The sequence below is a fragment of the Ambystoma mexicanum genome, chromosome 1q (genome assembly GCF_040938575.1).
Source record: "Ambystoma mexicanum isolate Mex_15411 chromosome 1q, UKY_AmexF1_1, whole genome shotgun sequence".
Lineage (NCBI taxonomy): Eukaryota > Metazoa > Chordata > Amphibia > Caudata > Ambystomatidae > Ambystoma > Ambystoma mexicanum.
This window is the reverse complement of record NC_090922.1, coordinates 69,950,239-69,965,348: the sequence shown is the minus strand read 5'-3', so window position 1 is coordinate 69,965,348 and position 15,110 is coordinate 69,950,239. Positions and strand designations below refer to the sequence as shown.

At 48.2% G+C, this 15,110-nt stretch overlaps 1 protein-coding gene across 2 annotated transcripts in view; it reads left to right on the top strand.

The window, feature by feature from the left end:
• CDH1 (cadherin 1) overlaps positions 1-15,110 on the top strand; it is a 398,557-nt gene that overhangs the window by 325,580 nt on the left and 57,867 nt on the right. For both annotated transcript variants that reach the window (XM_069635549.1, XM_069635548.1), the window contains exon 11: positions 13,540-13,685. In XM_069635549.1, coding sequence (XP_069491650.1) covers positions 13,540-13,685 — 146 coding nt within the window. The remainder of the gene's footprint in view (positions 1-13,539; positions 13,686-15,110) is intronic.

Sequence of the window (15,110 nt, the reverse complement as noted above, 5' to 3'; positions counted from 1 at the left end):
GACAGATATGATGCCAAAATCCAAACAGAGCCCCCCAGCAGTAAAGCCCCAACACCGTCCCATTAGCCCCTACCCTCCAGGGAGCGGCCAGATCCCTTCAGCCTAAGAAGACCCCCACTAGCCACTTTTAACCCCATTCCCGACCACCAAAGAACTCGATGTCACAATCCAGGCGCTGAACCCACTCCATTCTTTTTCTATATCCACTACACGTCCACGAATGGCTGCAGTGATTCTTTCCACCACATAAATATTCTTGGCTGCGTCGGCCCACTCCTTCTGCCGGGGTAGCTTCCAGTGCATAACAAAGCATGCCCTCACTGCCAACAGGCAATGCGCCAGGTGAGCTACATGCAGATATTCTCCTCCACCTCCTCCAGGCCAAACAGCATGAGCAGCAGCGTCCGTTCCCGTGAGACGCCCTCCATCTTCTTGATGCATCCAAGCACCTCATCCCAGTAAACCTGCGCCTTATCACAACCCCACCACATATGCCAATAGTCCACCCACGCCCCACACTCGTGCCAACAGAGTGGACTCGCCCCCGGAAACATCTTGGAGAGGTGCACTGCATTATATTGCCTTTGATGCAACAATTTAATGGCGTAGAGTTTATACTGGCAAGCAATAAACACCTTAAATGCACAATTTATGCCACAACGCCCATCTGGTTCTACGCCCAAATCCCTTTCGCACCGAACCCCGTCAGTGCTCCCCCTCCCCAAATCCATCAGGGCCCGGTAAAGGAGGGAAATCAAGCCTTTCATCTCCGTGTGAGAGTCGAGAACCTTCTCAGTCTGAGTAAGATCCTGCTGCACCTGCGCACTCCACCTCTCGTCCGTTATCACTTGCGTCAGTTACAAATGGGAGAAAACGGACAGGGGGCCCAATTCCCAGCACCCCCTCCTATTCTGGTAGACGGATGAACGCCCCGCTCCTCAACTGTCCAACCTGCTCCAAAGCCACCTCAAACCAGCTATGAAACTTTTCCAAGTTTGGTATTAAGTCCTGCACCCCCGGTCCTAAAAATGGCTCAACGGAGAGGGCCAAGTTGTGACCCACTGCATTGCAGGCCCCTTATGCCATATTGTCCAATGGGCACCTAGAATGGGATGTTTCAGTATCCAACGCGGAATCCGGTTCCACAGCGCTCAGAACCATTACCCACCCGGAGCCAGTCTAAGGTGATGGCTATTCCGCCAAACCCACTGAGGCTCCAACTGTCCCCTCAGATGAGGTACCACGACCTAAAGCTCAGCTGCCTTGTAATACACACATATAGGTCTGGGAATCTCAAACCCCCACATTCTTTCAGAAGCACCACGATACCACAGACTAACCATGCCTTCTTTCCTTGCCATAACATTTTTAAGACTTCCTTTCACCTCTCTAAACATAACCTCAGGAACCCTGATAGGATACATCTGAAATAGATAAAACAATCTGGGAAGGAAATTCCTCTTAATAGCATTTGGACATCCCATCCACGAAATGGCGAGCTAATCCGATTTCCCCAAGTCCATATATAACCTTTCCAGCAGTGGGAGGTTATTAAACTCCTACAACTCCTGCAAGTCCTTCGTCAGATGAACTCCCAAATAGAGCAGCGGGTCCTCCAGTATCTCCATCCCCAAACAATACAGTCCACCAGTATCCTGATCACCATCCCTAGCAAAGGGAAACAAAATAGATTTAGCCCTTTTAATTCTGAATCCAGAAAACTTCCCATCTCGTACAGTTCCACCGCCAATGATCCCAACGGGTTCCGAAGATGCAACAAAATGTTGCCCACATATAACACCAGCTTATACTCTACCTCCCCCACTTTTATACCTTCCACTTGCGCTGCCGCCCTCCACCTCTGAGCCAATGTTTCTTTGGAAAGCGCAAAAAGCAGAGGCAAAAGAGAACAGTGTCTCGTACCCCGGCTCAGACTGAATCAGCAAGAAAACTTGCCATTCTCTGCAAAGCACGCCTGCAGACCCGAATACACCATTATCCCATTCAGAACCATATTATCAAATCCGAACTTGTGCAAGAATGCCTCCAGAAAGGTCCACTTGACCCTGTCAAATGCCTTCTCTGCATTAATTGGCAGCAACGTAGGGGTCCCCCATCACTCCTCAGACAATCCATAAGTTGCAACGTCTTCCACATAGTATCCGCCCCCTGGCATCCCCTTATAAATCCCACCTTGTTCGAGTAGACCAGTCAAGGCATGTGCGCGTGTAACATAGAGGCGAGAACCTGAGTGAATCTTTGCATCCATGTTAAGAAGCTAAATGGGTCTATAGGAACTACAAAGGCTTAGGGTCCTTCCCCTCCTTTGGGATCACAGAAATTAGAGCCCTAACAAAAGTTCTGGGGGGCTCGCCCAGATGATAAAATATGGTTAAACAACCCAAATAAGGTACTAGGAAAGCACTAAAAGATTTATAAAATCCTGACTTGTAACTGTCCTCCCCTGGGGCCTTTCCCAGCTGCAGTCGGTGGATAGCATCGAGAAACTCCTCCCCCGTTATAGGGGCATCCACACTGGCCACCGCCTCAAGCATCAAGACAAGGAGCATGGCCCCATTCAGGTAGGTCTCCAGTCCTCCGGGAGTCTGCACGCCCCTCCCCTCGCTCATATACAACCCCTCATAAAAGGAATCATAACCATCCACTATCCCTTCAGAAGTCATTGCCGCTTGACATCCATGCCCTGTTCTGCCATTATCAACCTTTCAAACTGTTGCCCCTGAAGGTGGGCAGCCAAGAGCACATCAACCTTATGCCCTTTCTCGTAATACTTCTGTCACAGAAATTGGTGCTTTCGGACAATCTTACCCTCTTCCAAGAGCCCTAACTCCTCCCTCTTAGCCTTCACCTGTAACGCTCACCTGACTCCCACGGAGGCGCTGGCCTGGTTCGCGCTGCTGTGACCTCTTCTAAGGTGATGCACAGGGTTCGGAAGACGGACTGGACCGGGCCCCCAAATCTGGCTTGTCTGGCTCGCAGAAGTATCCTTCTGTAGGCGAAAATAGGGGATTAACTGTCTGCGGGGTAATGCAATCGGCCTCCCACTTTCCCATCTCACCCTCCTCGAAACCCTTCTGTGATTCCTCGTAGCGTCTCACCTTATGGTCTGGAAGGATGAGCTCTCCATCCTGCTTCTGATGCAGGGGCGCGTTCGTATCCAGTTACTTCACGGGATTTTCGGATTGGTGAGAACCAAACTTGCTTGGCTTCCAGGTAAGTTTTTTGATAAAAGGTTCCCCTTGTGCCCATGCATTATTGTACTAATGCCAGTGTCTTTTTCCCCATAGGGGCTGGGGAACAGGCACCGACCCGAGATGAGAGCTGAAATCCTTGTAGAAATCAGGTAAGTCTGTAATGAGCGTTTTTGGTAATGTCTTTTCATTCGCTCATTAACGCTGATGTCTTTTTCCCCTTAGGGGCCGGGGTCCGGAAATGCCAGGATGCGGCGCGGACCCGAAATGAAGAGGGAATTAATCAACAGGTAAGTCTTAACATGGAGGTTTAGCTTTCCTTATTCCCTTCTCTCTCACCTTTTGTTCTGGTCTTTTTCTCCCTAGGCGCTGGCTGCGAATCCGGATGATCGCTGCTGAACATGGAGGCGCCCTGTAAAGGTGAATGGAATGCGGCGCTGCAGCGATCGACGCAATGAGCTTTTAAATAAGTCTTCCTTTTCAGGATTGTCGGCGAGATGTCTCTGGGATGCGGATTTAGCAGGTAAGGACTTTTCCTTCTTCTGTTCTCTTCTTCTCTTCCTTTGCAGGTGATCCGGGATGCTGACGGGCGTGGCAGAAGTCAGGATGCAGGAGCAGACACGGTGAGCGTCCAGCTGCTAGATGCAGAACAACGCGAAGCACGTGTGGCTGTTCGGGTGGGGTTTAAATAGCCTTGGAAGAAGTTCCAGGTATGTATCCTTCCCCAACCACGCCCGGATGGTAAATTAGTCCCACAGGTAAAGTAGTTCCTTTCAGGCCTCAAGGAGGTCAGGATCCTGCAGCATGGTCTGCATCAGGTAAGTGCACCCAAGCACTCCCATAATGAGCCTGGCGCCTATGGCGCCAGGACTGATGTCTTTTATGAGCCTGGCGCAATAGGCGCTTGGACACTGTCTAAAGGGCCCCTATATGGGGTTGCTGGGTCCTTCCTTGGGGACTAGATGTCCGCTTTCGGGGACGCAGGGCTTGAACCGGCTCCCCGGGAGCGGGCATCATGACATCACCTCCTCCACAAGCCCCTCTCACCCTGTGCCCGATTCCTGTATGTCCCTTTCCATGACACCAATCTCCATATGCAACCTATTCTCACCTTTGGTTCTGTCCTTCTTCCTCCGGGCCCCTTCCCTAATCAGCAGACCCCTCCATGTCTCTTTAGCAGCATCCCAGGCAGTGCCCATATCCACCTCCCCGTATCATTAAGGAGAAAATATTACTAAATGGCCCCCTCCATCTCCCGGCTAAACACTGGGTCCTTCCAAATTACTTCGCCACAAAGAGTGTCAGGCATTCAAACTCCACCATTTGGTCCAGCATCACCATATCATGATCAGACCAGCTGACGGGAGAGATTTCACTACCCAGCGCACTGTCCCAAAACTCCCTGGATACACAAAGGTAGTCCATGCGAGTATAGGTCCCCTGTAGCGGAGAATAGAGGTGAAAACTCTGATGAGGATGGAATAGGTGCCATGCATTGTATAAGCCATGAGCGTCCAGACAGGCCTGTAAACCATCATCACCAACCGAGGGACCCCCACAACTCCACCCCCAGTACCTGCCTGTCCAGTAATGTTATGGGCATATTGTTGCAAACATAAGGCGCACTCCCTTAAGGAGCCTTGAGACCAATAAAGCCCTACCGTCACCTATCCCTGTTTGCGTCGCCTCCTTCCGCAGTCACAATCCCTACCTCACACCTCTAGGAGTCCCCTGATGCCAATGTACCTGTCCAACAAGACGACATGGGACCTTACTTTCATCCCGCTGTAAGAACCTTATTTCCTGCAGAAAGAGAACATCCACCCCCCTCCGAAATTCTCTAGCCACCAATGCCCATTTGGTATGTGAATTGAGCCCCTTCACGTTCAACGTACAGACTTGTAAAAGTCCACCCCCCTTAATTCTGCCATAGCCATTGGGTCATGCCAACAGACTATCGCATCATTAAAAAAAACAATGCCCCAGATCACTACAAGCTCCTCCTTTTCCAGAAAACCAAAAACGCAAGTTATTCTTCCTCTCCCTATGCTCAAAATCAACCAACTTTTAGTCATTTTGGTTTCCTTCTTTCCATTTCCGAAATCGCATATCCATCTGGGGTTCCAATGCGTCCAGGGATGATTGGTCATTCGCCACCTCTTGAATTCTCTAATCTATCTTAACAACCCTCTTGTCGAGCGTATCCAATCTGCCACCCATGTCCTCTTACTCTCTCAACTTCATCCAGAAAGACAGCCATGCCCCTTTTTCGTGAACTGATCCCCAGATTACTCCATGTCCTCTTTGAAGGCTGATGTGATCGGATCAGGGGACCTTTAAAACTGAAATAGCTGAAGTGCAGTTTTACAGTCCATCTGTGGGTTGGGAGGGCCACTAAGCTGCTCAACAGCGCTCCAAGAGGAGTCTGGAACACACCTGTCCTTCCAAGTTGGAACCACTTCAAGCTGAGTGCTGACCATAGGCCCCTAGGCCCCCGTGAACACAGAGACAGAAGCTCATGCACCATCTCTCCTGAGCTCCATTGGGCCAACCAAACCCCTTCCTCTGCCCGCCGAGCAAAAGGCCTTAAACAGTAGACCTCTGTAGGCCCAGGGCACCCCCTTACACTCCAGCCACCTGGTACCACCGGCGAGAAGTCTGCCTTGGGGAGATCAGCACACCTTTCATGGGTCTTTTCCTTATTGTTCTCCTTTTCTCTCCTTTTGCCCCCCCCCCCCTGCTGCACTCTCCATCCCACACTGTCTGTCCTACGTCTTCCTCCCTGCTGTGCTTTCCTCTGTCTTTTCCCCTTCCTGCCCCTATCCGGGTCCACACCTCGGCTCACACGTGTATTTTTCATTTTCTGCTCAATTTATGAATAATCCGAGGTCCCCAGTCCGCCTCAGTGGAGGTAACCACCACTGTCCACTCACAGGGACCAATCCTTGCCTTCAGCTCTCAGCTAACATTTCTACAGGGCAAACATACGCCACTCACCAGGTCTTTCTACTAGCCCATCCCCACATGCCTGGTTTTCCACCACTCCCAGCCTCACTCCCATCTCGCGCCACACCTGCTTCGCCTTGTGGTGGGCACCTGGGCTTCACCTGGGATCCCTGTGGGGACGGCAGATAATGCCGATCCTCTGAGGAGCTGAGCACCCAGGCACAGATGGAGGTGAGGGGGGGTGTCCCTCTGGTGGTCCCCCAGCCCGCTCCAGGCAGCTTGTCGCTGCCTCGCTCCAAGCACTGCAAATGTGGTATCCCCAACAGGGGGTTGCTGTTACGGGGGACCAAAGTACTTCACACCGGCCTCACAGCGCGCCACAGGCTCATGTCCCCAGTCACTGCAGGGGACGTGGAGCCGCAGAGCAAAATCAATGGTGTCCAACACAGAGAGCCTCGTCAGACACAGATCTCAACTCTGTTGGCCGTATCCCCCCAAAATTGTGCATATCACTCCTCTGGCACTCTTGGCCGGTTCGGGGGAGATGCTGGGGTTGGCTCGTTCTTAGGGGCTCAAGTCCCTTCTGTATCTGGTAGTGTGGGAGCATCACACCAGGGATGATTCCATCTGTCAGCCCCCTGGTGGCCTCCCTACACACTTCTTCTAAGCGCAACACATTGGCTAGCCTACACAATTCCTCCAAGTGCAATACAAGAACCAACCTGCACAATGTTTCCAAGTGCAATACACTGGCTAACCTTCACAATTCTCAGTGCAATACATAGGCTAATCTACACAATTCTTCTAGGCGCAATATATTGCCCAACTGTCACAATTCATCTAAGTGCAGCACATCGGGTAACCTACACAGTTCTTCTAAGCACAATGCATTAGCAATACAATAGCAAACTAAACAGTACACCTTACCTGGTTGTCATTGCAGGTTATTCCGTCAGGGGTACACAGAGGCAAACGGGGAGTGTGAGCTGCCCAGAAAGGGTGCTGCCATTTGCTTTAGCCTTCTATGGCTGCCTGGGCAAGGCTGCCTTGCGAGAGCCTCTGAAGAGCTGTGTTCTGGTCATGTGGACACAGAACTGGGCCAGTGGACAAAGGGCGGTCATGGAGGAATGGGTAGGTGGGCTGCGGAAGGAACAAAGAGGAGGAAAGGGAAAAAATACATACATACATGCAGGCGGGCTTGGCCACACAGGATGGCAGAGCTTCATTTGGTAGCGCGTCAGGCAAAATACCTACCTGAGCCGGGTTGCTTCTGTGGGAAAATGAAGTACAGGCTCTTCAAAAATGAATATAAAAGCACTGTGGTGCTTCAATGTGTGTTCTGTTCATTTGGACACGGAACTGGGCCAATGGACAAAGCATGGTGGTCAGGGAGCAAAGGGTAGGTGGGCTTGTGAAGGAGCAATGACTGGGGGAAAGGGAATAAATAGCTGCAGGCAGTCTAGGCCACACAAGATGGTGAGCTTCATTTGGAAGCACACCAGGCAAATTGCTTACTCTAGCCGTGTTGTTGCTGTAGTAAGAAAAGGAAAAGGGGGTGCTTGTAACCAAACCCGCAAGACACTTTCTTTTTATGACATTAATATTGCAAAAAACATTAAACCCATAAAATTGTAGGTGTATGTAGAAAAGTATTTAGCGCTTAGCAGATTAAGAACAAAATAATGAATACATGGGTTAAACCGTGCTCTTGAATCAAGTGTCAATTAAGGCTGCCTAGGGCTTTACTGGAATTTGAATCACCTGGCTTGCAGATGGCATGCACACCTCCAAATAGCACACTTAGTTAATTGTATTGGCTAATTGTGCCTTGGAAAACTAATTTGCCTACTTGTTCAGGGCCAGTAGCAAAAGATACTCCGGCAAGAGTTTTTTTACTGCAACTAGTAAATTCATGCAAATCGACCATTGAAGACATGAGAACATATGAATAAATCCTCTGAACAAACCTTTTTGCCATTAAACTGGCTGGTGAGGGCAGTTTGGTGACTGCTGGGTAGCGCTGATCATTGGCCATAAGGAGAGTGCAGCTGGAATCCCCATACTAGAAGCTGTTGAACACTGTCTCCGTTTAGAGTAAACCTGCTTGTCTGGGGAATGCAAACTCCTAGTGGGCCCAGAGTTGAGAATTCTTCTGGGTTTTCTTAGATTGGGCATTGCCATGAGAGATTAGCAAGGTCTTGTCATGCCAGTGAGGTCACAATTGGAGGTATGCACCTGGCTGTAGATGTAATGTTGTTTGTCATTTGTACAGCGTCTTTTCCCATTGGTATGGCTCAAAGCGTTGCAGGTGAATGCCCTCGGGGGACTGAAGTCAAAGGTATGGGAGATTAGTCAAAGTAGTTATGATGGCCAATATGAAGGTAGATAGGGTGGCCAAGTCATTGCTAGCGACCCTGCGGATGGGTAGAGCTGACCTGTGGATGGGTGCTGTGAGGTTGTTGGGAGTATGCCAGTGCACAAGACTGATTGTGCGCAGCTAGACCACATTTTTGTCATGGGATGTAGCTGCGTCCTAATGGTAGAGGTGTTGTGCGATGTCTTCGAATAGTGTATGAGAGCAGTTGCGTGCGGCTATCTTCCATTGACACCGAGCACAGTACATACCTGTGTCCTGGCTGGTTTCTTGGTTTCGTAGACCTTGCCCTGATTGTTAGGCAAGATTGAATGCAGTACCATTAGGGTGCAGTACAACAACCCTGACCTCCTGGCAGTAGTAACCCAACCTTTGGTATAAGTCTGTACTACACAGGTTGGCAGTGTGGACGAGTAGCCAGGCTTATACCAAGAGGGGTCAATGTGAGCTGTTGGGAGTTAGTTTCACAGTGACAAGTATCCAAGCAAGCACTTGCACACAGGGTTTCTTGATAAAAACAATTATTAATTTATTTACCTGTCAGTTAATATATGCCTTCTTCAGAAGGGAGCACTGTAAAACACCACGCAAATATACTTCAAAATTATACACAAGTTCAGAACCAGTAAATACCCATTTGGGATGGCATGCAGCAGAGACCTACACCCACAGGTGACTTCAATTGCTAGGGTGCTGTTGACATCAATGTATTACTGTTGGCATTCAGAATTGGTTAAGAGCAAGCAAAAAGGGAAAAAATTATAAGAGCAAACAAGATCACACACAGTTCTTAAGCAGGCAAATACTTTCAGATCCCAATAAGTCATTCAGTTAAAACAGGCTAAGCCAGAGTCAATAGGCAAGAGTCTATATGGGCTGAAGCACTTCTTTGACAGTAAGTAGAAAAGTCTCTGCACAATGTTTGAGAAGTCTTTGAAGATCAAGATGAATCAATGTAGGGCCACAAGCTGTTAGACTTGTGAGTAGTAGAAGATGCAAGCAACGCTACAGCAAGAGGTAAGTTCTCTTAGACTTTGTACAGTACCTTTTAAAATGAAGAAAAGATGCAGCAGATGACTCTTGTTCCTGTGCAGCTCTGCAGATCTCTCTTCCTGGGCCTCAGTCATGGGGACAAGAGGGAGGATGTCAGGGGGACTCCTGCACTGGGACTGTCAAAACTTGTAACTGGCAAACTTCACTTTCAGTGGCTGTTCAGGGTTTCAGCTCCTCGGGTCTACCGCGAATAGCAACACCGCAGTTCCTGGTTGTCGAGATGGACTTTCCTTGCTTCTGGGGTCCTACACTCGGTTGAGGGGGCTCAGGCTCAGTCAGTCCTGCTTCCTGCGAGTCCGGAGGATCTTCCTGGAGCTCTTGGCCAACTTAAAAGCAACACACACAAACTGGTGTTCCTCTCCCTGGCTCTACGGTTTCCAGCAGCAACTCCTTGGAAATTCAACCAGCTCCAAGATGGATGTCCAGATGGCTTACTTTGGAGTTGATTGGTCCCACCAACTCAAGGGGAGAAGTCGTCCTTGCAGGGGCTTTTCTGTCAATGCGAACCTGGCGTTTCGGCACTGTAGTAGGGCATCACCAGGCAAACCAACAGTCCAGGAGTTGCAGCAGGCGTCCTCTTCAAGAAGTTCTTCGGTTCCTTCGTCCATTGGTCGACTCTGCCTTCCAAGCCAAAAGACTTGCCTTTTATACAGTTCACTTTCATTCAGCCTGTCAGTCACCCAGCAGGGTGGCTGTCCTTGAGTCAGCCAGCCAATCATCACAGAGTGCATTTGGGTCTCTTAGGAGACGAAGCACGGGTAGTTTCGGACACCTACCTCACTTTTTGCCTACCCCAGACACCCTGGAGCCAGAGGCAGGCTTCACTCGTGAATCTCGCCAAAGGCAAAATGAACAAAGGGACCAAAACTGGTTTGATGCGCAGAGTAAATCTCAAGAAGGACCTTTCAACAATGAAATGGCGTAAAAAGAAGACCGGGGCCATTTTGACAAAAATGGCACCCTTGGGTGCTTTACTGCAGCTGAGAACGGAACCCGCGGTAAATGCACACCACGGTAGTAAAAATGAAACCACTGCCACCAGCCATTCAGTGAGGAAAGGGTAACATAAACATGTTACATGAGAAGCTAGACAAGGGGGATACTAAGTAACCCCTCCAGCACCCTATTGTAAGATGGTGTGTGCTGGGTCTAGAAAGTTACAAATGTAAGTAAAGTCAATTTCACTTTACTGCTCTGGGAAACAGTAGTTTATCCCAGAGAAGGTATTTTAACCTTGGGGAAATCTAAGAGACTTCCCTGTGTCACTGCATAAAAGGTGCTGTGTGCCACAATGTAAAAGATGATACCTATGGAGGTTGTCAGACTCCACAACCAAAAGAAACAGAGGTCAGAAATCACATGAAAATACATGAGTGAGTGGGGAAAAAGGGTCTCACACTCTCGAAGTAAAAAAAAAATCAAGTCCTCAAAATCCAGCAAAGTTGCTGGGGGTCTCTTAGGTAGAGGGAATTGGCACATTTCTGAGAATTCTCCCCAACACGGAGTCTGTCCTGTGGTCTGCTGGAGTAGATCCTCTCAGACGGTACATTCAATGAGGTGTTCATTGCTGCCTCCTGTCTATCTGACAGGATTAAATGACCCCAAGTGCTGGTTCGTCAGGATGAGGCGAGGAGGGTGGGCTAGGTTATGAGGGCCTTTCTGGAAGGCAAGGTGATATCTGAGGTGGATGCTAAGGGGACTAGTGTTCCAGATTGTGGGAGCTAGGACGTGAAAGGAGGATCCGCCACCCCAATTCTTGTCTATTTGAACGGAGGGAAGACGAGGAGTGCTGTGCCTGATCGCAGGTTTCTACTAGGTTAGTCACGGGTTAGCTTTTGTTGAAGGTATTCTTGTGCAGGGCCCGGGGGCTAATGCATATTGAAAGTGGACTGCTGCCTGACAGGGAGCCAGTGGAGGACACTGAGGGTTGGTGTGATGTGTTGTCTGGGCCAAGGACTAGGAGGAGCCTACCTGCAGTGTTTTGGCCCGGTTGGAGCTTTCCAAGTTGATATGCAGGTAAAGGGAGTTAGCGTAGTCTAGGCTGGAGAGTATGATGGTCACGGTTGCTGTGACTCTGTGAGGGTAGTAGAAGTAAAAGCAGATGCATTTGAGAATGCGGAGGTGTAGATGGCAAGATTTAGACACTGAGTTGATGTGATGTTTGTGGTCTACGTCCATGGCACATCCCAAGTTCTTTACTGAGTTGGATGCGGCGGGAGGACGGCCAAGGGGTAGGTTGGAGGAAGAGGGGCCATCTTCCCACAGATCATGTTTTTGCTTTTCCGGGTTTGAGGAGGAGGTGGTTAGCCATCCAGTGGTCGTTTCTGCGAGGCATCACATATCCGGAAAGCAGAGACTGCACAGTGAATCGAACCGTACATAAAAATCCTCAAAGTTGACATCTCATCTTAATATTTGTTAATCAACGAGTATGTAAGTACTAATGCCTTTTTTCCTTATGATGTAGTATAATGGGTCTTTTAAGCAGTCTGGTTGCTACAGAAATAACTTGTATGTGTGTTAGTGATTTTCTTCTTTAATTCACTTTGTGTTAGTAAGGTTTTCTCTTGGAGCAACTTTTCCTACGTATTCTATGGATTCCAATTATTTGCTTTTATTTTTACACCTTGTCATGGCTTGTCACAGTAAAGGGAAGCCTTAATCTTCACTCTACTGGCCTTCTGCTCACATGTAATGGGGTAACTGACTAGTCCTTCAGACTGTCGGTACTGGGAAACTGTTTTCCTTTTTCTTTTGACGTTATCTGTTTTGGGTAACTTTTTCATATTGCACAATGTATCTTCCAATGCAGTGCAATGGGTATAATTGTTATCACCCTAGACTCGCATTTAAGGATTTTTGGTTACTTTTAAATGTGTTTAAAGACAAGCCGGTGTCAGCAGCTACATTTTTACAATTACTGTATTTTTTTATTTGCCTCCTCGCGTTTACTGCATTTGGCTACTAACCGTGGCTAGTGTCCTAACATGGATGTGCCACAAGATGTTTCACTTGTTATTTAGGTATGTAATTTGGGGATCACAACTGTGACCCCTGGCACCTCCTGTGCGACCTCTGGGTTGCAGAGAAAATAAAAGTAAAGAGGGCTCCGACAAGAGCCCTCTTTAAGTTCAGCTGCACCCGCCAGCACATGTCGGGCAGGGGGGGATCTCGCCTTTCAAAAAGAACTAATGTCTTTTTGAAGTTGAAGTGACTTCAAAAAGAAATTTCTTTCTCAAATGCAAGTCTCTCTCCCCCCCCCCCCATCCCCCTCTGCTCTCCGCACATCCTGTCCCCGTCCCAGACATAAGGCATCTGACTCCTCTGCTCTATACAGGCGTGCCTGGAACATGGGAGTTAGAGGCCTGCCTGATTTCCTCTGAGAACATGTATTTTTTTTATTTTTTAAGTGTAGCAAGCAGTCTAGGTGATGCGGGGGGGAGGGGAGGAAGGCGCGTGTGGGCGTGAGATACATTACTCACCGTAATCTTATTTCTGAACTTAGGTTCACATGCTATGCTTAGGCCGACGTCTAGTGGAAGCTGCTCAGTATTAGTTGTTTTCGAAACTCGAAAGGACGTCGACAGGGCGTGCCAATAATACGTTCCCTAGTGTGACGTCTACTGTATCCATGGTCCTTCATGCGTCAAGGTCCCTCAGATTGTTTTGTTTCTGACATGAGGTTGAATGAAGTGTAGCGTGAATACAGGTGTAGTAAAACAGATATGTTTCAGATAACCCATCCTGCTCTTTACCCCCTTGCTCGGGACTGATTCTCTTAATAAGCATGGTGCTTTATTAAGCTGGGTCAGAGGAACATATGCCAGTAAATCTGGGACAATGGCAGCGACCAATCGGCTTTTGTAATACTGTTTTAAAGCAAGAGGTTTCTATTGAGGGTTTTGTCCTCCAGTTATAATTCCTTCTCTAATTAACCTGAGTTGTTCTCTACAGCTATAGCATTGACGACGACCCAGCCGGATGGCTGACCATTAACCCCGAAACTGGCAGCATAACAGGAAATGGCAACTTGGACCGGGAGGCAAAGAACTATTTGACAAACGACATTTACAAAGCTATAATCCTGGCAACTGATGATGGTAAGTGCTCTTGCCCTAGTTGTGATGCCCTGATGGATAGTCCCCATACACCTCGATGACAATCTCTGGGAATATTGACCTGATGGCAGCTCAATCTGCGCCATCCTCACTGTGCTTCTAGTAACTGCACGCATGGGCACAGTTAACAGTGCAATGTGTTCAGATCTGGTCACAAGCCGCACTGCCACCTTGGCTTTGACGACACACCTTGGCACCTTGATAATCGACAAATTAGCCTCAAGTTGGCAACTTGTAGAATTCACATGTTTGTCCTGATTCGACATTTGTACTGGTCATATATCTGCCCTGGTCTTTTGGTACCTGCATCATTCTCATTGAAAGTATACACAGATATTTCCTGCATACGTGCAACAGTTTGTAGTAATAATAAAAATAAAAATAATAATAAAAATAATAATAAATCATATGCTGAGCTGTGATGATGCCCAAATCTCCCCATAGCATGGTTTGTTCAAGTACATTCTTGTGCCAAACCCTTACAGGCCACATTAGTAAAGAGTTTTGTATTACGGGTTAGCTTTGATAGCTCAGAAAAGTGAATTCTCCCTGTTGTCGTCTGCACCTCTTACCTGGAGGAATCTGTGATTACCTCAAGAACATACGTATAACGAAGAGTGGTTTTTAGGAAGACAACCAGACATTCAGCACCCACAAACCTCTCTAGCATTACAACTAAGAAATGGACTTTGAAGTTTCTAAAAGCACTTACAACCCTATATGTACAGCCTTTCCGCAAGAAAGGCAAATATTTGGGGTCTCTTAAAGCCCCTCTCACCTAGTCAGTAGCCCTGTGGTGGAACAGAGGCAGGAGTTGTGCCTTTTTAAAATACTGTAGCCCAGTAAAAAGCCGATCGTAAATCCTGTGCTAGAAGAAATAACACCAAAGCTAAATACTGTGCCAGAAGACTTGGCACTCTTGAAGGTTTCTGTGCCAGTCAGTACCCCAGTAGATTTCTGCCTGTGCCAGAAAATAAAACGCTATTGGAATTACTAGTTCTTGTGCCAGGGCATTGCCCAAATGTTTACAAATTGGGTCAAGTGAATATTAAGCAGTGCACCTACCCATAAATATGATTACCAATTGTTCTTTAGTACAGTGTCCATATCCTGCTTATGATGCCTACACTAGACTGTTATGCACTAGACGTTCTAAATAAAATGATCATAAGGTACTGCAAGATATTCGGCAAAATGCGCTGGCTTTAGCTAAATATAGTTGGCAAAGTCTCTTATTGGCACATTCCTGTGGTCTTGTGGCTTTCTCCTGCCTCTCTGTACGACGTGGGTTTGAATCCTGGCAGTGGTGGTGTTCACACCAAGGCAGTTGTTAAGCAAAATGTGGGTGGATGCCGTCCAACTGCGTGGTCCCTCGACTTGAGCCCTGGGTGAAGTATTTTTCAAAAG